The sequence below is a fragment of the Rhagoletis pomonella genome, unplaced genomic scaffold (assembly GCF_013731165.1).
Source record: "Rhagoletis pomonella isolate Grant_MI unplaced genomic scaffold, Rhpom_1.0 Rhpom_scaffold_00007, whole genome shotgun sequence".
Taxonomy (NCBI): domain Eukaryota; kingdom Metazoa; phylum Arthropoda; class Insecta; order Diptera; family Tephritidae; genus Rhagoletis; species Rhagoletis pomonella.
In genome coordinates, this window is record NW_023458561.1 from 8,706,096 (window position 1) to 8,728,918 (window position 22,823).

General features: G+C 34.9%; 1 protein-coding gene across 1 annotated transcript in view; it reads left to right on the plus strand.

Moving 5' to 3' along the window:
• The first annotated feature begins 1,924 nt into the window (after positions 1–1,924).
• The window catches only part of LOC118743587 (protein Optix), a 170,639-nt gene continuing 149,740 nt past the window's right edge, over positions 1,925–22,823 (plus strand). The window contains exon 1 of the mRNA XM_036476350.1: positions 1,925–2,208. Within this exon, the coding sequence (XP_036332243.1) occupies positions 1,925–2,208 (284 nt within the window). The remainder of the gene's footprint in view (positions 2,209–22,823) is intronic.

Here is a 22,823-nt window from a genome sequence, read left to right on the forward strand (position 1 = left end):
ACTCGAAACCTCTATTTGCCACTTTTATCTCTCCAACCGTTCTGTACTGTGCAAAAACGAATTTTTCACAAGTTTTTTTGGTAACATGTACCTACCTAGATATGTCTGCGGACTTTTCTTTTTTCAAAATAATGTTTGATTTGCATAGCAGTCTCCGAATGAGTTTTCCTTCATTCAGGTATATCTACTTAATTCAAAAAATTCGCCTAAAAAAGATAGTTTTAACACACTGTAAATTGAATCTATTGTTGGTCTTCGCCATAATACATTAATGAATTTTCACAATGCTAAATAAATAGACCCCATCCAATAGAGGAAAAATGGAAACGAAACTTTCGCGTACCAATATTAGATTTTTACAAAAAATTCTCAGCTTAGCGGGTGTAGAATTTCTTTGTTGTAAACTATAGGAGATGGATGGGACAAATTCACTGTGGTATCAACGTTTGTTGCATTCAAAATATGCTTATGCACCCATTCCAATGTATCGTAGTACGTTTTTTTTATGGCAAGAGCGAGATGCTTGGGAATGAGACAGCAAATTAATAAATAATTATGTGTTAAGAAGAAAATGGCGCCTGTTAGAGCGAGAGCACAGTATGTGCACAGTATAGCGGCAACGCCTCCTAAATTTGTTGGCTGAACTTGTTTTCTCTGCTTAGCGCATTGTTGCAGAAAATTTGAGCCGATACATTCATGCAACGATACCCATACCTGTTTGCCTGCTTGCTGGCTGGCTGACTGGTTGGCTGCTGCCATTGCTACGCATGTAGTGTGTCACTATGTTGGTGCTCCATTGAACATACGTTTCCATTCTGTAGTGTTGCTCACAATGATACTGGCATCTTGCCATTGTTGTAGTTGTTATTAGCTTTGCATGCCGCCGCCACTCCACGTCTCAATCACCAATACGGCATCGTCTTCGTGGTCGTTGCTGTTGTCGGCTTGGTAGTTAGCTCAGTTACAGGCCATTATTTGATTTTGTTTGTTGACGGGCGCGACAACGACTATTTGAGTGCTCGATCCCAGCTCCGCCGACACGAAAACCCAAACGAGTTTGGTGAAAACGGGTCCGATAATTTACAAGCAGGCGTCGCCGCAGCTGCAACTGCTACAACTATAACAACAACACCGACAGCTGCTGCATTGGCAGCATCGGTTGCGATACAACGGTAGCAGTGGCACCACCAGTGACAGTGGCTATCACAATCGCAGAAGCGGTGGCAGTTAATTGGCATTCGCCTACTTGCAAAGCTTATCTACGCGTAGACGCGCAATAACCCCGTCGCAAAAGTGGCACCGATCATCGGCAGTGTTGTGTAGTGTATAAACCGCGGCCTCATCAATGTCCTATCCGGTTCCGGAATCATTTGCAAGTCATATACGACATATGGGAAAGGCTTGAACGGTGGCCAATAGTGCCTGGTAGCCTAACGGTAATGTGTTATTAGGTGTGAAACCACAGTAAATAAATGTGTTAAAAATTTTAAAATAGAAGAAACAAAAATGTATTGTTCGCATGGAAATAACGCGCGATATTAGAAATCAGTGCTGTGATTTAATTTAAATAAAAGCTAATAATACACACACATACATATACATACATACATATTTGATTAATTCAAACCGAAAAGTATACAAGAAAATGGTGTGTGATCTCTGCGTAAAATCGTTGCAATCAGTTGAGTTGATTAATCGTTGTGCTAAGTGAGATTACCTCCTATAGATAAATTTTAGTGTCATACCTATGTACATATTTTTAAAATAACTAAGGTACGTTTGCTGTTTCAAGTCGTGACGCACAGTAAATTTTAGCTTTTGTTGTTGTTGTGTTTGTCTCTTTTTCGACCGCCGCTAAAAATTACACAAAATTCGTGGCCTGGAATAGTATGCGAATTAGTTCACAGTGGATTCAACGAATAAAATGGCCGTTGGACCGACGGAGGGCAAGCAACCTCCCACAGAAACATTTTCGCCTACACATCAGATTATAGCACCCAGTCCCATATTGGCAGTGCCAACGCTCGCCTTCTCCGCCGCACAAGTGGAAATTGTCTGCAAAACGCTGGAGGATTCCGGGGACATAGAGCGTTTAGCGCGCTTCCTCTGGAGTCTACCGGTGGCCTTGCCGAATATGCACGAGATATTAAATTGTGAAGCAGTACTCAGAGCGCGAGCGGTTGTCGCCTATCATGTCGGAAATTTCAGGTATGGAACTACATGAGAATTGAAGTCGGTTTTGTTTTTTGCTAAAAAATTAGGTACTTGTTTATTTAAAATGCAAATTAATACATTGTTTAGTGATGATTTCATTTTTGTTTTCTCTACAAAACCCCTGTGAACGCTAAGCATACCTAAACCGAAATTCAAGTACAAACTAAGAGAAAATATTAAAAGATAATAATTATTTTATCTCTTTTTTAAGTAAATGACTGTTTATCAGATGTGAAGACGCCAAAAGTTTTAATTTATTGCATACATTTTGTGAATCGGAAATTGATTATGAATTCATAGAAAGAAACTTACAATGAGGGGCCCTGAAGTCGGAGGAGAAAGAAAAGAATGTCATTTATTCCTTTGGTCTTTGCTCTTTCAAGATTGAAAGATGAGTGGTGCGAGGCCCCCTTCAATTTTGTACCACCTCGAAGTAACAGATACTTTTCGGAATCCAACCAAAAAAACGGTAAAAACATCGATGTTTTAATTCGATACATCAAACTATCATCGATGTGATTTTTCGAAACATCGATAGCCTTACCAAGATTTACAACCCAATATACCTTCGGCCCAAGGTTCCTATTCCCACTGCTGTCTGTAAATTCGGAAATATATGTAGTGAATGCCAATCACAGCAGTCATGTTACAATTTGGTGCAATGAAGTGAGATACAATTTTTTGTCCAGTGAAAGCCAATCAAAGCAGACTTTTGCACCGAATAATGCTTTGACGGTGATAGAAAAACCTCATAAAAATACCGCGCAAAAAGTATGTGCAAAGAAAATCTTTGTTTGGGAAAATTTTTAACGGCAGCCAGTAAAATATACATATGTATATTAATTTCAATATGAAAATTGTAAACCAAACAAAAATCCCCATCAAATCGCCACATCCCCAAACGAAAAAAACGATCCCCCTTATAAACATACTACGCAAAAAGTACGAACAAAGAAAATATATGTACTTTAATTTCAATATGAAAATTGTAAACCAAACAAAAATCCCCATCAAATCCCCGCATCCCCAAACGGAAATTCATCCCCAAATGGTTTCATAAAACCCCAAAATGGGGCAAAATCCCCATATCTGTCACCACTGGGCAAAGCTCATCTTTTCATTCTGAGCAATTTGGTATGTATACGTCTATATCTATCTCGATTCGTTCGAACCTCTACTACTGTTAAGTGGCTCGTGTCTCTAATCCTTGTCTGATCTACGTATGTCAAAGAACGTAAATACGTTCTTTGTCTATGTCTAATTCTTACTAAATACACAGTGTTTTTTCGCAGATCTGACTGCGAAATTCACAAAAAAGTGCATATTTAAAGCCGGATTTATTATAAAACTGGTATTCGGAAATTCGAAACTATTGTTTTAAAATAAAACTTAGACCCTTGACTGCAAGTTCAAGTAAATTTCTTTGCATCGAGTCATCCATTTGGATGCAATAACTCGAAATCATTGGGTAAATAACTAAATTGTACCCTTTATTCACTTAGTTTTTTTTTGTTATTTATGTGAAACAATAGTTGTATTTTTTTACCCATTTTCCAGTAAGATCCAGTAAAAATTGTTACGAAATTTCATGTTTTGGCGTTTTCGTACGCAAAAAGTTACAAAGTAGTGGAAATTGAGAGAGAGAAAATGACAGCTGCAGTTGCAAGTTTTTAATGGATACATTTTTACTTGTAACGATTTCCCAGTACGAAAAACAGCTGATCGCATGTTGCTGGATGCAATTTAAACTAATGAGGAAACTGTTTATAGGGTTTTCATAGTTGAAATTGACAAAATAAATCTATTTAAGTATAAAATATGTATATTCTTTTATTAGGAAGTTGCTGCGAATGACCAACCAATGTTTACGCTCTTCATTAAAATTGCAAATTACTGAATTTACGTTTACGTACTTTTCTGGATATTTTTTCTATGGGAGCGAATTCTCACAAATTAAGTTACTAGAGAGTTGTTGGCAAGTTACTGGATAATTTTTACATGAACACAACTAAAGTTTCACTTAGTTCACAAAAACCAAATATTTTCCTTTCTGGCTAAGTTGACGTGTTAAGTAATCATTCACGATTTCTTACGTAAGTTAAGTTACTACTACACTAGCTAGACTATGTATAATATAAACAAAGTACACTTAAACGCATTTGCGTCGCTACCTAGGGACAGGCAGCTGAAATCAAAATTCTTTACCCGGTAGTAAAATGGTCCTTACAATTTCACTTAGCTCTGGCGTGTACAATTCGCAGAATTGAAAGGTCGTTTAGTACACTAAGGGCCGTTTTCACCATCTTTGGTTAACAATAATCTCCAGTTAAACATCGTTACCGGCGTTACCGACACAATGTTGAATGTATGCAGTCAGTAACGTCGGTAACGATGTTTAGCTGGGGATTAGTGTTAACCAGAGTTGGTGAAAACGGCCCTAAGAAGGGTAAAATCTTGGCTGCGCTCCACAATGAGTGAAACTCGACTTAACGGTAATCATCTACATATATATAATTGCTCAGTCATACAACTTAGTTAGGGCGATCTGTACACTGAGGGGAAAAAATTCTAGAATTAAAAAAACGTGCTAAATTAAAAAAAAAAACGCATATGAAAGAGTACCAACCCAACTCATTTAAATTTAAGTATATATGTTATAAAATATGTGGTTATGAAGTGCACAGATGCGTTTTCGTAATTAAGAAGAAAAATAATTAATTTTATGTTCCGTCCGATGGTAATTGAACCCGGACACTCTTGGCCGCAACCAATTGTATCAAGCGTCTTTGCACAATCAGCCACAGCCATTCATGGAAATGTGTTTTCAAATGTTGAGTTTGAATCAATATCACAGCGCGCGATTAGTCCCTGCAAAAAATGGGACTAATCCGGGATGACTCCGGGAGCAATCGCAAAGGAGCATGCGACTATTACCACTTTTGATCTCTTTATATGGAATGAACTGTTCGCTTTTGTTCGAGCATGTCCTATGAAGAGGCTAATTGTTCACCTTTATACCCGAACGGGTATAAAAAGCGACTAGTCAGTTTTAAAAATTAAAAATAAAAATTTGCGCCAACTGAGATTCGAACCGGGGTGCTCAGTTTTGTTAGTCGAATACTCTCTCTGCGAGCCAACGCCGCCAACATGAAATTTCACTGACTAAGTGCGTACATATCATTAAATCATTAATAGTACCCGTTAGAGATGAGTTGGGGACTAATTGATCTCCAAATTATACCCATAAGTGATGAGTCGAGACCAATTGATCTCCATTAGTACCCGTATGAGACTAGTGGCGACTAATTAATGCCCAATTGTACCCGATTGAGAGTAATCTCGGAATACTCTCTTTAGAGATTAGTCGCACAATTTTTTGCAGGGGTGATTATGTCATACCATGTATGTGTGTATGTGTGTATGTGTTGTCACCGCTGTGCTTGCTTTGTATACATTAGGGATGTTAATTTTTCGGCCTTTTCCGATCCCGGTATTTTCGGGATGGCGTTACCGTAGATCCAGGAGACCCCCTCTTTCAAAGCTTCCTACTTCTAGGTGCGGGAACTTTCTTGTTTTTAAGATAATGAGTATACAATTTTTTCTTTACTTGCTTAGTAAACAACACTGTATATTAGACAAATAAACAAACAAAGGCGTAGACATGGGTAGACAGAATTCTCCTTTCTGTGTTGCCGGAGAAGTGGGGCGGTACTTCTTTCTGCGTTTCTGCTGGGGAAACCTGGGAATGCATTGCCTTTTACCACCAAGAAAAGATTAACAACTACGGTTGAACGAAAAGATGCAACGCCAGCGGATGATGTGTAGTTTTGAAGCTACAAACAAAACAAAAAAGTTTGAAAACTTAAGTACGTTTTTTTCACTTTGTCTCAATAGATGCAGTAGCCGAATGGATGCGCGTTCGGCTGCCGTGTTGTTGGTCACGGGTTCAAACCTGTGGCATGGACTTAATTTGTTGTTTTTATTTTTTTTTGATCCTATTCATAGATTCTATTTATAGTTTCGTAAAGCGACAAGTGCCACATTACTTTCGTATGACATCGTTGTGGAGAAATTCTTGCAGCTTTTCCTGCGTAGGTTATAGGGGCTCTCTATTACTTTTTATATTCCTAGACATTACTTTTCCACTAGGAACAGAATCTATAAATAGAATAAAAAAAAATAAAATTAAAAAAGAAAGTCCGTGCCACAGGTTTCGAACCCGTGATCAACAACTCGGCAGTCGAACACCCATCCATTCGGCTACAGCAGACCGCACTTATGTTAGTTTTCGAACGTTTCGTTTTTTTTTGTGGCTTCAAAACTACACATCATCCTCTCGTTTATATTGCGATCAGGGTTACCACTGAAAAACTTTCTTTCCTACCAAGAGCTGGTTAAAAAACCTACCAAAATGGCTTCTTTCCTACCATTTCTTTTAATCAAGAAAACGGCGTTTGACAGCAATAAATACATTTATTATTTTCTGCTTCTTATACTTCAAATAAAACCAAATAAACAAACAAAACAAAAAGATCAGAAAAATAGCTATTATATACATACATATAGCACACAAAAAAAAGTGTGTGACTTATTACTAGACCCAAAAAGTGGCAAAATAATCGCAGTTTATAGTTTTAATAAAGCCTTCGGGGTTAATGACGTGAAAAATCGTAACGGAAAATAAATTTCCGTCATAGATTTTTTGATTGTTGATTTGCATACATACATATATTATGAAGTATGTACATATGTATGTATATATATTGCTACCTAAAGGTGAGAAGGTGCCAAGTCCACTCATTTTATACCTTTCATGACCATCGAGCTGATCGATTTAGCCATGTCCGTCTGTCTGTCTGTCCGTCTGTTTGTATGCAATCTAGTCTCGCAGTTTTCAAGATATCGGGATGAAATTTGTAGATGGGTGAATTTTTATAATGTATTAATCATTTGTCGGAACCGGAAGAATGGGACCACTATAACATATAGCTCCCATACAACTGATTGTTCAGATGTGAGATTTTTCGTTATAACTTCTCAATTTATGCAGCTAGGAACATGAAATTTTGCAATACTTCCACCCAATATAAACAGAAAACTTAGAGTGAAAAATGCAAAGATCGGGTCACTATAACCTATAGCTCCCACATAACTGATTGTTCAGATATAAGATTTTTCGTTATAACTCCTCCGTTTCAGTAGCTACGAGCATGAAATTTTGCACTGTTGTCACTCATTATCAAAAGAATACTTTCAGTGAAAATGGCGAAGATACAACTGATTGTTCAGATATGAGATTTTTTGCCATAACTTCTCCATTTATGCAGCTAGGAACATGAAAATTCGCACCGTTTTCATTCATTATCAACAGAATACTTACAATGACAATAACAAAGATCGGGTCACTTTTACATATAGCTCCCATACAACTGATTGTTCAGATATGCGATTTTTTGTTATAATTCAGGAGTGGGCGAGGCCGAGGCCGAAAAGAGCCACATGTAAGTACAAAATTCTACAGAGCCACAAAAAAAACAACAATGAAAATAAAAATTTTTATAAAAAAAAAATATTATTAGAAACGAAAAACCTTAATTTTATTTTTATTCTAATGAACGTAAGATAGATAGTAAAGAAAATTCAAAAGATCCCTTTGGCCAAATTTTCAAAATCTGGTTTTACGTCAGTTAAAGTCCGTAATAGTTCTGTTAAATGTTGGTTAGTCAGTAGGTACGTTCGTTTAAAATCTCTAGTAAAAAATGTCCAACAGCAGAATTCCGGCGAAATGTCATGTGTTCTCTCACAAGAGAAAAATATCCAAAATAGTACGCGAACAGAAAACTTGCAGAAACATGCAACTTAGACGAACAACTGATAGACATTTTGCTTACATTCACCAGTATACAAATGAAAACGCAAGAAAGCAAATCCCGATGTATTATCCTGACACAGTTCACTAACTAAACAAATTACTCACTTCTTACAAGTTTAATTAGTCGCATTTTACTTTTTAACTTCCAAACCATCAAATTCAATTTAGGGATTTGCGTAAATTCCAACCAGCTGTTTTTGATCAGCTGTTTTCTTGTTGCCAAATTGCTGTTGGCAAAATTTTTTCTATCAGAAACTAGCAGCTTTCCCTCAAAATGAAATGTCCTAGGCAGGGAAACATGATGAAAATATGCGAATACTTTTGAAACAAGAGTGGTATTCAACGGATTATTGAAGGACTTGGATTTCGACCAAGCGCAATACAGTGAATATCATCCGGAGTGGGCTGAATGTAAAACGTACCCTTCCATATTTGAGAACTTCTTTACTTTTACAACATTCGCCTGGTAGTCTCTTATTTGGAGTTTCTCATGTTGAAGATACAATCCCTCGCACAATCAGCATATCTTATCTCTTCGCAAAATTTGAAAACTGCCTCCAAACCAGGCACATTGGATAGCAATCCGTGCGTATTTTTTCTGGGCTTTGGAACCCATATAAATACATAAACAAAGGTTGACATTTTAAAGTAAAATGTAAGAAAAAGTGACAATTTAAGGACGAAATTCTCGAAAAAAGTAAAATCAGCTGCTCTACTGAATATTCAACGTGAAATATGTTGAAAGAAACTTTTGAAAAGCTAAATACTAGTGAAATATCTTTTAGAAATTTTTAACAATAATCATTAACGTCTATTTTCGATTCATACTGACAAATACCCAGTTTTTCTCCGCAAAGTTATAACTTCAGAAACCATTTACATATGTATGTGCTCCTTGATTCGAATCGCAAGCGTCCAGACTTAAAAATAAAAACTTGTTCATAGGCATGTCATTTTAATGCAAAGGCGCCAAAATATGAAATGGCGTTCCGTATGAAATAAATAAATTACCAGGACCAAGGACGAAAAAACGGACGGATGGTCACCGTTATCATATCGGTAAGGAACAGTAAGGGTCGTTTTCTAATATAAGCAGTAAAGTTGCCATTACTAACAGGGCAATCCTCACTTTGAAGTGCGTTATAAGTATTTTCGTTTTCTTATCTTACCGGTAAAAATAAATTTGTTATTCCGAAGCTATGGCAACGCGAAAGTGAAACTTCACTACATAAGTCATAAAATTTCAAAGGTTGGCAATGCAACATAAGCAAATAAAGAGCAAGAGCCACTGTTAGCAAAAACCAAGACCTTGGTTGAAATATCTAATATATCTGACCCACGAACCAAAATTTAAAGTTGGTTAAAAGTTTTTAAAGGCTACACCGGGTGAGCAACAATTTATCGTTTCGAGAAATTAATGCGCTGATGAGGAAACGAAACTCGTATCGATCTGGCTGGCTGGTGATCTAAAGGTTAGATGAGAAAACAGCCCTTAGTCAGAAAGCCAATTTTCATTCTCGAATTGCGGTTAATGTTCCGATCTCAATCTGCGTTTCTGTATATAAAAGGAATAAAATAAATAAACAAAACAATGGAAAATAATGTCCAGCAAAGAAATATGTATTTTAATAAGTAAAAAGAGCAAAAATGTGTTAAGCAAAGAAAAATTAAAAAGAGCCGCATTTTGCTAAGCAAATAGCCACATTTGACTCAAGGAGCCGAATTTGCCCACGATTGCTATAACTCCTCCATCTATGCAGCTGGGAACATGAAATTTCGCAATATTTCCACCCATTATCAAAAAAATAAATAAATAAATAATAATACAAAGTCTACTGAGAAAATCGTCAAAATCTATACTCTATAAGCTTTATCTCTTATACCACTGATTGCTCAGATACCAGTTTTTGCGATATATCTCCTTTATGTAGGAAGCTAACCCATTAAATTGTGTTACCGGTTTTCATATCGATCACACAGCAGTGAAAATTACTTAGATTGGTGCTTTAAAAGGTATATCTTCCTTACATATGATTGTTTAGATATGATTATCTCCTCTATCTATGTATGCTGTGAATATATAAATTTTTTCAAATGCAGTAATCTGTTAAAGTAAAATTTTCAGATGTTCATGAAATGTATGAAGCCTTCGGCATAGCCGAAGACAGCGCAGCTCTTACTTGTTTAAATTTAGTTTGTGATGCAGAATGACAGATAACGCGAAACTAGAGCTGTCAAACTATCGACGATACTATCGATAGTCTGGTCACTTGAAATAACTATCGATAGTTTTAGTACTATCGCCACTATCGTTTCATTGATAGCGTATTCTCTTTCCTAGCGCTTTTGATATTTGCACGTATTGTTTCAAAGAGAAGAAAAATTGGCAGCATTATTTCATGAACGAACGATAGGGTTGCCAGATTCTGAAACGGGGAAAGGAGTACATTTCTATTTTCGATAGAAAGAAAGCAGTACAGAACTTAAAAAAGGAGTACAATTTTTGTTTTTATTTTTTGTGCAATTTATTGTTACAAATTACCATTATTTAGGTACAAACAAACACGGATTTCACAGAAATCTTTTTCAAAGCAACAATAAATGTTAAAAATAAATAACTAAATTATACAAAAGAATTCCAGGCTATTCCTGAATGTATGGCAATTTTTTTATTTCATAATTTAAAATTTTTCTGATTTTTATACCCGAGCGCCCTGCACCTACCTGCCTACGACCATGCTTACACCTTATCACTACCACACTTAACTTTACTTACTAAGTAGTGTTTGACACAATATGAATGGCAAAGTACATGGCGTAAAATAATAACTGTCGCAAAGGTTTTTCGAAAAATAAAAGAGTCCTTTAAAGATTTTGCGAAAAAAATTTTTTTTTGCTAACTTTATAAATAGTTTACTTTAATTTTATTAATGAGTTTTAAATCTTTAATCCTTATTTCCATTTGGCAGCTTTGGGAGATAAGTACATGCTTTTTTTCAGGTGTATTTTTTCTTAGATTTTATATAAAAAACAAAGAAAACTGTATAGGTATAGGGTTAGTCAAATGAATGGCCTCCTAGTCACCAGTTCCGAGTCTTTTCGATTGCTGAGTATGAGGCCTTATGTTGGACAAAAGACGGAGTATAAAGGAGCCAAATGGAGGAAATTAGCGTATGGTTACAGAAGATATCGCCACTACACACGAATAAAGGCGCGCTAGTGTTTTGACGGCGAAAAAAGGCGCGTATAAAAATTTTGCGAAAAAATATGCTTATGAAAAACTTCGGCGAAGTATGTTAAGAGTCTTTGACGCTGAAGTTTTTTTATGCCGTCATTGTTTGAGCTCGCGCCTTTATTCGTGTCTAGTGACGATATGTAATAAAGTAACCGACGAAGACTTGCGTGCCGCTTGAGCTTTTCTGTCAAAGTGTTTACCGCTGGTAAACGCAAATGAAGGTTAAAATTTAAAAACTTATTAATAACATTTAAGTAAAATCTGTGGATAATTAACAATAAACTACTTTTTTCGCAAAATCTATAAAGTTTTTTATTTTTCAATAAAACCTGTGCAACAGTTATTATTTTACGCCCTGTATATGATAAAATATTAATAGCTGGATAAAGGAGTACAAAAGAAGTACAAAACTAAGAAAGGAGTACATTTCCAGATATTTTTTTTGGGAGTACAAGGGAGTACAATACAATAAAAGGGAGTACGTTTACTTCCAAAAGCAGTACGTCTGGCAACCCTAACGAACGAATAAAGATCACCCAGGACGGTGTGCGAGAAAAAAAGTATTTTTTTGCAGTGACGTCATTTTTTCGCCGCCGTGGGAATGAAACGGAATGAAACCATGTGTGTGAATGAAACAACCGATTAAAAAATTACGTTATCAACTATTATTTTTTTCTCAAATGCAATTACAAATACGCGGTTGCCGTGCTGGGTGATCTGTTTAGTTGGTTCATGGCATTATTTCTAAAATCGGCATTTTTTATTTTAATCGTGGAAATAGCAGAGGTTACATTGCCGTCTTAAGAGCGTGTCAGACCGGGAAATGCAGTATATTTCAAAAGACTGTCAAGTTGATAAATTGCAGAAAGCAGTTGCATGAGCAGTGGCACCTTGCATGTAAAGTGTCATTCGAAAGAATTTTTTTTTCCGAAAGGGGAATTGCAGGGAAAATTTCTGAAATCGCTTTTTGATTGTTTATACGGCGAATGAATTTCCAGCAATTTTTGTCGATACTAAAATGCAACCGTGAGCCGCTAAAATAAACAAATTTATAAAAGCAAGATAACGAAAAATAAATGGATTTAGTATCGACAGTCACCCTTAAGACTATCGTAACACATTGATGTACTTGACTATCGATAGTTTGACAGCTCTACGCGAAACTACACAGATTTTTCGTCTCTCCTTAACAATTTCAAAAAATGGACTTGTCACCTTTTCGCCTTTAGGTAACGATATATACATTAGTAAGGTTAAAATAAACCTCACGGTTAGGCTTGCCAAATATCTGGGCCTAGGAGCCTCCGGGCTTGGGACACAATCTGCGCGCTGCGGGTCTGACATTAGTTTCTTCGAGTTGCGGTTAAAAACTTTGAGATTACCCGATTTACGGGAAATATGACTGACAATAAGTGGTTTTCTTTTTTTAAGCACTCTTCTAGTGCCATTTAAAATATTTCAAAAACCTTGTCATTGTTGAAAGTATTATCGATTTGCAACTGGATTTCAAAGAAAAAAATATCTCATTTATAAACCTGCTTTAACATCCATCAATTCAATCACTTGATATTTAAAAACGCAGTGGATAAGACTTTTTATATGAATACCGAGTTCAGAGAATTGCGGAAAGTAATTGGTAAAATTCTGCCTATACCAGTAAGCAACGAGGTTTTTAAATGAATGAGGGTAACATTGATATTGTCATAATTTGGCAAGCCTACTCACGGTGCTGACAAAGCGACACATTACAACAAGCCAGAGCGGTTTTCTGTTTTACGAGCAAAGAAACCTACAAGAATTGTAACCTCCTACCATCCTACAAACGACAAAAAACCTACCAATTTTGGTAGGAAAAGCCGAAAACGGCAACCCTGATTGCGATGCATCTTTTCGTTCAACCGTAGTTGTTAATCTTTTCTTGGTGGGAAAAGGTAATGCATTCCGATTTTCCCAATGGGATGTTTATATGTGTATAAAGTTGGCGAAACAACATCAAGCAAAAAATGTCGCATATACCCATGAATTTGCCGTTTTTTTGCCGTTAATTAGTTGTGGAAAAAATAATTTTGTCGCTCTGGTATTTTTTTAGATATAAGGTGTTTTGCAAACTTTATATAAAGTTAGCGAAGCACCCCTCCAAACTCAAAGACAAACGACTAGGCTTTAAGTAAAAATTTTCCGTTTTTTTGCCGTTCTAAGATGAGCTAGTTTACTTTTGAAAAAAACATTATTTTTTAATAAAAAAAAAAATTTTTTTGCAATTATCTTTTTCAATGTTCAATATTTTTAAAAGAAAAGGATAATAATATAATAGAAAATCAAACCTGGTTTCTTTATGTACCACTTTGAAATTTAAACAAACAATAATCACCATGGTTAAAATTCAAAAAATTAAGAAGCTTTCTTATCACAATCAAAATTATCACACACAAAATTAAAAACAGTTTTAATGCACCCAACAATTCAAACGGCAAATATGCAACAAAAAAATTGATTATTTTTAAACAATTTTTAAACCGCTTTCCAAGTCCCTATTTTTTTTTTTTTAATAAGGCTGCTTAACCCTCTAGTAGGCTGAACCGCCTCCAGACGGTCGTTAACTAAACACCTTTTTAGTGCACCTATAATAATTTTTTTCTATATTCGTAAGGCACGATCTTTAGACAAAAATCGTACCCTTACGGCGAAGTAAATGTGAATCCGTTATGTCAATCCGTTTTATTTTAATCGGCGGTTGAATTACAGATTGTGAAAGACACGGTTAAAATTAATTATTTCTTGCTATTTAGTAATTTCGTAATTAAAGAATTTTTTTGTTTTGAAAAATTTTTTTATATAAAAAAATTCGGTGGATTTCGTAGTTAAAAGCACCGTATTTCGATATAAGTTTTATAATTGTGTCACCATTCGAAATGGAGAAAATTGCTTTCGAACACGGACCGTCTACAGACCGGCTTGCCGACATATAAAAACTTAGTTTGCATTTTTGACCGTCTGCAGACGGGATTGCCGGTTCGTAGGTCAACATTGTGTAAGATTTTTTTTTAAACCGCTTCCAAGTCCCTATTTTTTTTAAATAAGGCTGTTAGAAAAACTAATTAAACGACAAAATCAAAAACAGTTTTAATGCACAAAACAAGCCAAACGGCACATTATGCAACACAAAAATTAATTGTTTTTATTATTAACCAATTTTTAAACCGCTTTCCAAGTCCCTATTCTTTAAATTGTTTTTTTTTATTGTTTTTATTATTAACCAATTTTCAAACCGCTTTCCAAGTCCCTATTTTTTTTTAATTGTTTTTTTTTTATTCGGGATCCCCAATCCCGGAAGTCCCGAGCCCTTTTTGAAGTCCCGAAATTCCGGGGTGAAGCCCTCGGGATCCCGGGATATAATTTAATTTACTACCAAATTAAAATAAAACGACATTCAGACACTGTAATGGCATAAAAGAATTATAAAATGCAACCCTACAAATAATCAAATAATATATTACAATTCTAATACTACTCTTATTCTATGTTATAATATATTTAACATACATATGAGGCATTCTTTTTCATACCGGACTCCAAATATGGTGTCACAATTTCGATTGGCTTCACATTTTTCTTTTTTTCTTCGGATATATGATCTGTCAAAATTGAATTTTTTCGTGATTCTGACTAAATAATCATGTACTTCTTCAAATTGTTATATCTCGGGTTCTGTTCATCGTAGAGGCTTCATTGTTGACTCTCGCAAAATAAACCACCTCGTCATAAAAAAAATATTTTAAAAATGGTTCTTAAAAAACTCCCAATTTTTGGAACATGTTTTTTATAGAGAATTAAACAAGGATTAGGTAATTTTAAATCCCAAATTTACTGGTCTTTACTATGCAAATCAACTTAAACAAGTTTAACTGTTGACTTCGACTGCAAAATGAATGAATTTCAATTTCGTAGTTTTTAGTTTATTCAGTTTGTAATTAGCTTTTTAAACTGATATAAAATAAAGATATTTATATTTCTTTTCTTAAAAACACAGATTTATTTTTCTTTCTATTATTCACTACTAAAGCACTAAAGCACCAAAGAAAGACTGCAAAACTAGTTTGTTAGCATATTTTAATTAATGGTAATAATAATAATAATAATAATAGATTGGCGCTTACACATATGTTAGTGTTTGGCCGAGCTTCTCCTCCGATTTGTGGTGTGCGCCTTGATGATGTCACACAAAGCGGAGGGACCTACAGTTTTACGCCGACTCCGAACGGCGATTATATTTTCATGGCAGAAATACACTCGGAGGTTTGCCATTGCCTGCCGAGGGGCGACCGCTGTTAAGAAAAAAACTTTTTCTATATTTTTTGCGATGTTGCTTTGACCAGGGTTTGAACCAAGGTGCTGATGAGTGAAAGCGCGCACTGCTTACCACTACACCACAGCGGCCGACAATTACCGGATACCGGAATTACCAACTTAAGATCCCGAAATCCCGGGAATCACAAAATGGTCCGGGATTGGATGCCTTAGTCGCTATACATAGTACATATCAGGGATGTTGCGAATATTTGCATTCGCATTCGTTATGTGAATGATTCGCATCATTTTACACATTTTACGCATTTAGAATCTGGACACATTAAAAAATGTGAAATTGAAGCCCAATTGAAGGCCTATGTTATCGGTGAAAATCCTCTCGATTGGGGGAAAACTAAACTACAATACGACAAATTGACAGATCTGGCCCGCAAATATTTGAGCGCTCCACCTGCCAGCGTTCCGACCTTACCCAGCAAACACAGTTTAAAACGTTTGAGAAAAACGTATTTCTCAATTTGTTATCAAATGTTTTTCTCAAATGATTCTCAAATTGAAAGCGAGGTTTAAATTTTACATTTGAAATTCATTTGAGGTGGATTTGAAGAAAGATGTCAAGTATCAAACATTATAAAAATGCGCAGTTAAATCAAAAATTGTAAGAATAAAATTAAGATCAATTGAAAAAAAACAATGAATAGAAAAAATTTCAAAGAGAAAGCCCACAAATAGTGGATTTGATGTTTGCGCCGATTGAAAAAGCGAATTTTTCAAGATTTCAATTTCAAGACGAATTTATTATGAATTACTTTATCTTAATTGTTTCTTTTGTTATGTACATACATATGTACATCGCGAAGAAAAAATAAATATAAAATATACATTTCCTATTACAAATTTTATTTCCACATTTGAAGTACATTTGATAAATAATAATTTGAGAGTTAACCATATTCTCAAATGGAGAACAAACTCCCCTTTTTATTGAGAAAGCTGTAATTTTCAAATCAATATCAAATCATTTTCAAAAGTTTGACATTTGATAAAGGCTTTGATTTCAAATCATTCTCAAATGTATATCAAACCTAATTGTTTGATGGGTATGTATGAGTCTCTAAGAAATCGCCGAATGGGAGAAGAGGCAGCAAAATTACCTTTTTTTTTAAATATAATATGCCCCTTTTGAACTTTGACTGCTAGATTAAAATACTGTATATTTAGAAGCCCTCGTTAAATTTTCTAATAATTTGCAAAATTTTTAAGTAATAAAAACCATGACTTAAGTTGATTATAGCTTTTTTTAATGTTATTCCTAATATCAGCATTCGCATTCCGAAAATTCGCATTCGCGAATGTGGAGAATATGATATTTGAAACATCCCTAGTACATATAATAGTAATAATAGATTCGTGCTTACACAATATGTTAGTGTTTCCGACAGTTTTACGCCGACTCCGAACAGCGATTGTCAGTGGCGGATCCAGCGGGGGGGTTTTAGGGGTTAAACTACGTGTCAGTCAATGGCGGATCCACGGGGGGTGTTTTAATATGGCGCATTTTTATGTATAATATGGCGTATATGTATTAAAACACCCCCCCGTGGGTCCGCCACTGGCGATTGTATTTTTATGAGAAGCTGTTTTTCAAGGCAGAAATACAATCGGAGGTTTGCCATTGCCTGCCAAAGGGGCGACCGCTAATAGAACAACTATTGTTTTTTATTTTTTGATGTTGGTCAGAAAGTAGGCTGAACCCAGGCTTGCGGAATGGTATCGTGCACTGCTAACCACTTCACCACAGCGGCCATACATATAAGTAGACAAATTAACTTATTTTCGTTGTCTAAATACATATACTATCTCCAAAAAAAATTTTATAACATTTAAAATTTATAAATTGTTCAGTATCTATTAATGAATTTACGCTGGATGGAATAAGAAGTTCTTAACGTACGCGTATGCTAATATTTAAATGTGAACCAAACGAATTACCCTGACATCGAGCTAGTAGCAGTCACAAACATATTGTTTTCCAAATATCCGTCTTTTTGAATTTCGCAAACCGTACTCAAATACCACAATGAAAGGAATTTAACTGTAAGCTGGAAATGTTGAGCACGGATGAAGTGACATTTGATACCACGAGTATACTTAGTAGGCAGCAGCAGCAGCAGGGCACTAGCGTCAGAAGCTGAACGCGACTTACTAGTCGAATGACGAGCGTGCATTGGGTATGCGAGTAATGAGAATATAATGGAGTTAAATTAATAAACAATGCTATTAATTTACTAATTAAGATTCTTTAGAGAATTGCCTTAGAGAAGTGAAATCTCGAAACATACGCGCCTGCGGTTTGCACAGCTTCCTTGGTTGACAATAAGACTTGCATATATGTAAACATATGTACATATATACATATATAGTTTTGAACAATGAATAACACAACAGTGATGAGTCGGGATCTAATACCGGATCATTTAAAAGTTTTTTTTTGCTTTAGCTTTAAATGTTCATATGACATATGCTGACATGTGTATGTACGCAGATAAATAAATAAATACATGAGGGAGGCACTAGGCGGAAGTGCCTGGGACTTATTGTTCAACAATTAAAGTAATTGAATATTGCTCAAATATGCATAATGATATAATGAAAATTAACTTCAATAGCTACTCTAATTACTGTGTTTTTTTTTTGTAGATAAGTGCATGCAAAGTTATTGAGTTATTTTAGACAGTGCTTTTACGACTAGTTTGTTTTCTTAGTTGTTTTGATTGTAATATAATTAGATAATGCGTTGCGGGAGTTCCATTCCAATAAGCATAAGACGCCGCTAGTTTCTTCTCGCTTAGCGGAGACCGGTCCTTCTTCACCTGATATTTCCATTCCAGAGCAAGGTTTTCTCTTGCTCTGCTACCACCAGCAGGATCCCAGTTGAATACTTTTAGGGTTGGAGCGTATCAGCTACAAAAGTATGCCAGGCTCAGACTGTTTCATACTAACCTTCAACATATGTCAAAGTATCCATACGATTATCGCTTTTGTGTTCAACATTTTTAACGCTTGTCCTATTTTTAACCGAATTCACAACAAGGAATAGGTTATCAATTCGTCGGAACATTTTTTTTATGTATGTAACCGCATAACACTGGACCAGATTAACCGATTTTAATTATTAGATATTATTTTAAAGGAAAGATGTTACACCTCACAGGTGGTCCCATACTAATTGGGTTTAAATGCGATCAACGGATTATGAAGAAATTAACGATAATCCTAAATTTTTATATGAGAATTGAAGTCGGTTTTGTTTTTTTCTTAAAAATTACTTGTTTTTATCAAAAATTGCAATGTCTTCAAAGAAAACCCTTTTTTTCGCTCCCCTGTAAAATTTGAGTGCCGGAAGATAGACGGTTTTGCAAAAACATCGACGATATAATATATGTATGTTCATATGTACATATATATAATAACAATCTTTATATAAAATTTTTACACGATTCCTGTATTGCTAAAATTAGAAGTATTAGTAAAAACAAGGATTATTGCGTTTAAAAAGTAAAATATAAAAATGTGAATACCTCGAAAAAAGGATCAGCTCCGATTTTTATCTCGATGGATTTTGAACCTACAAATGATGTAGAAAAAGGCTGTGAAAGCCGATTTTGGACACACTTTTAAAAATTTAAGACTGGTTCAAGACCACGGTGCAATACATACCCCGAATATGAGCCAAATCGTATCAGAAATACGAATTTTTAGTAATAACTGTACTCCTGAACCACTTGGCTGCTACATTTTTCCACGGCAATATTTTCCTTTACGATACCAATACATGTTTCGAATATAAGCCAATTCGGATCATGCATACAATTTTTAGTAATATCTGCAGTCTAGTTCCGCCTGGCGGGTCAAATTGTGAACTGAAACTATCCAGAGACCCCCTCAAACACACACAACGCCCCATTTTCAAATAGTCGCACTTCTCTTAATGAGTATGCCATTGTTTTCATATAACTCCAAACCATGTTCGAATATTTAGCCTCCATATTTGGAAATTCTGCAGTGAGCCATTCTTTTTTAAGTCGGACGGATTTCATAAAAAAACTTATGTCATGTCTCCAAATCGCTTCAAATTTTTTTGTGGGTTCTATACCGAAAATAAGCTAACACGTGTTCGAGGAATTTTTTCTTCTTTTTTTTCGGAGATATGATCTGTTAAAGTTTGCATTTTTTCGTGATTCTGACTAATCATGTACTTCTTCAAGTCGTTATATCTCGGGTTCTGCTGATCGTAGAGACTTCATGTTAACGCCATTTTAAAGCTAAGAAAAAGGCTTAACATTCCTATATATAAGATGGTCAAGATTGTCCTAAAGCTAATTTAGCTATTAACAGTTGAACTTTTTGAAGTTGACTTGCATTGTGACCAGTATAAAAAACGTGGGTAAAAAAATGGGCATTTTTCAAGAACTATTTTTAAAATATTTTTGACGAAATGGTTTATTTTTTGAGAATCAATAACTTTTTGTAATATTTTTTCGAAAACGTATATTAAGATATATTTGGAAGATAAGGTGTTTAACATCGGGTTTTTGCAAAAAGTAAAATTTTATTGCGGATTCCCATAGAATACCTACCCAGATATAATATTTGTATGGCAAGATTTTTCTTTAAGGCGACAAACCTCTAGAAATGGTTTTGACCAGTAAATTGTCTTGACTATGCAAAAAAACTTCAAAAAGTTCAACTCTTAATAGCTAAGTTAGCTTTAAGACAATCTTGACCATCTTAAATACAGAAATGTTAGGCCCGTTTCTTTAGCTTTAAAATGACGTTACGAACCCGAGATATAACGATCTAAGAAGTACATGATTAGTCAGAATCACGAAAAAATGCAAACTTTCCTCGAACACGTGTTAGCTTATTTCATGTGTAAAACCCATAAAAAAATTTCAATCCAAATGAAAGTGTTACACCAAATTTGGTGTCCGATATGAAAAAGAACGTCTCGTATGTAGAAGTATTTTCTACATAGGAACAAGTAATTTTTAAGCAAAAAACAAAACCGACTTCAATTCTGATATAAAAAAAAATTGTATATATATATATTTCATGATCTAATGATCGGATCTAAACCAGTATGAGGACCACCTTTGAGATGCTACCTTTCCGATGCAAAAAGAATTATCGAAATCGGTTGACGTGGTCCAAAGTTATGCGGTAACATACATAAAAAAAATTTTATTCCGACGAACTGATAACCTCCTCCTTTTGTGGAAGTCGGTTAAAAATAGAAAAACAAATTTGAAAAGAAGAAAAAATGTTCTGTAAAATTTGGTTTGTGGCACATAGGACAATTTCGCGCAAATGGGTCGATATATGTCAAGCAGTATGCCGGCAATACCACTTTGTGGATGATTTTTCCATCCCAAATTTTCTGTTAATTTTATGTACTATGGTGAATGAGACAATCTTTCTAATTTTTGAATTCCATTTTCTAATTTATTCGTGTTTCTTTTCGACATATGGCTAATTTTCTAGGTGCTAGGATCAGTGAATTGGTGTAAATCAATCGCTTTAGGCGAGAGTGCACAGATCAGGTTTTTATTTCTTCTTACGAAAGCTAAAAACCCGTAATATTTATTAACATAATAATAAATAACATATTTTTACATATATTTTTTATTCATTCCATTAAAATTTACAATTTTTTTAAATTTTGATAAAAAAAAAGTTTTTCTGGAATACCGCAGGGACAAACTGCGTTTAATATTATGCTAAAATTTTTATTCCTATAGTTCTCTACTATCTATATGGAAATGAAAAACGTCAAACCAACATTTTATTTCAAAGTATGTATTTTTGAAACTTGTTTCCGTGAAGAGCTTACGCATGGCTATACTCTTAAAATTCTTAGTATAAACTTTGTCGACTCTAGGGATTCGTGGCGACATATACTTTTTTTTATAGGGAAATCTCTGTTTAATTCTCTTTAGTGGATAAATTACTTTTACAAAAGTACTGAACACGTTCACAACGCAGACAACGAATTTTTCGATTTTTGCCCACTTAGGTGGCACTGTGCCCCGGCTCAATCTTGTATTCTATCATACTTGAAAATATCGAAATTATCGTATGTTACATTTTTTTAAATTGACCTTTTGATGCACATTTTTTGCACAACCTTAACGCATCACCTGGAGAAATATTTTAGCAGAAATCCCTATACTAACCCCAAAAATTTACTGTATAATTTATAGTATGTTATAACGGATTTTTTCTTGTGCCATATATGTAGAAGTATTTTATATATAGTAAAAATAGAAAAATAGTTGAAAAGAAGGAAAAATGTTCTGTAAAATTTGGTTTGTGGCACATAGGACAATTATGCAAAGGGGTCGATATATGTCGAGCAGTATGCGGACAATACCACTTTTGTGGTAGATCTCCCACCTTTTTTTTGCTAAATTGCGTTTCTACCACATCTGCCATCCTAAGCTTAAAATCTACCACATTTTACAATGTGGATTATTTTTCCATCCCTAATTTTCTGTTAATTTTATGTACTATGGTGAATTAGACAATCTTTCTAATTTTTGAATTCCGTTTTCTAATTTATTCGTGTTTCTTTTCGACATATGGCTAATTTTCTAGGTGCTAGGATCAGTGAATTGGTGTAAATCAATCGCTTTAGGCGGGAGTGCACAAAATTGACCAATTTGTGAAAACGGGGCATTCCAACGTGACGGGTAGGATATTTTAACTCGTTTTTGCTCAAACTTTAAGGGGCAAATTCACAGTAGGGGTATTCTCTGAGTCTTGCAAAGCCCTTGCACGGTGCACGGATTGCACGGTTTGCAAAGCTGTCCCATGCGAAAACCGGTTTTTACCGTGCAATCCGTGCAATCTGTACACCATGCAAGGGCTTTGCAAGACTCAGAGAATACCCCTAGTGAGTAGTTAACCACTGATAATCACAATGCTCAGTTAAAAAAAAGTTTAAACCAGCATGCCCCCATAGCTATAATCTTGTGAAATAAATTTTTTTTTGTGAAACTAATTCAAACTTGCATAGAAAAATATTGATTGTTATTATTATAATAATTATTAGAATTTGTATATTTTCAGGCAATATGAATTTGCATAATTAACTATGTTACTCTGAGAGCAGGATTCACAGTGCTTAGTCAA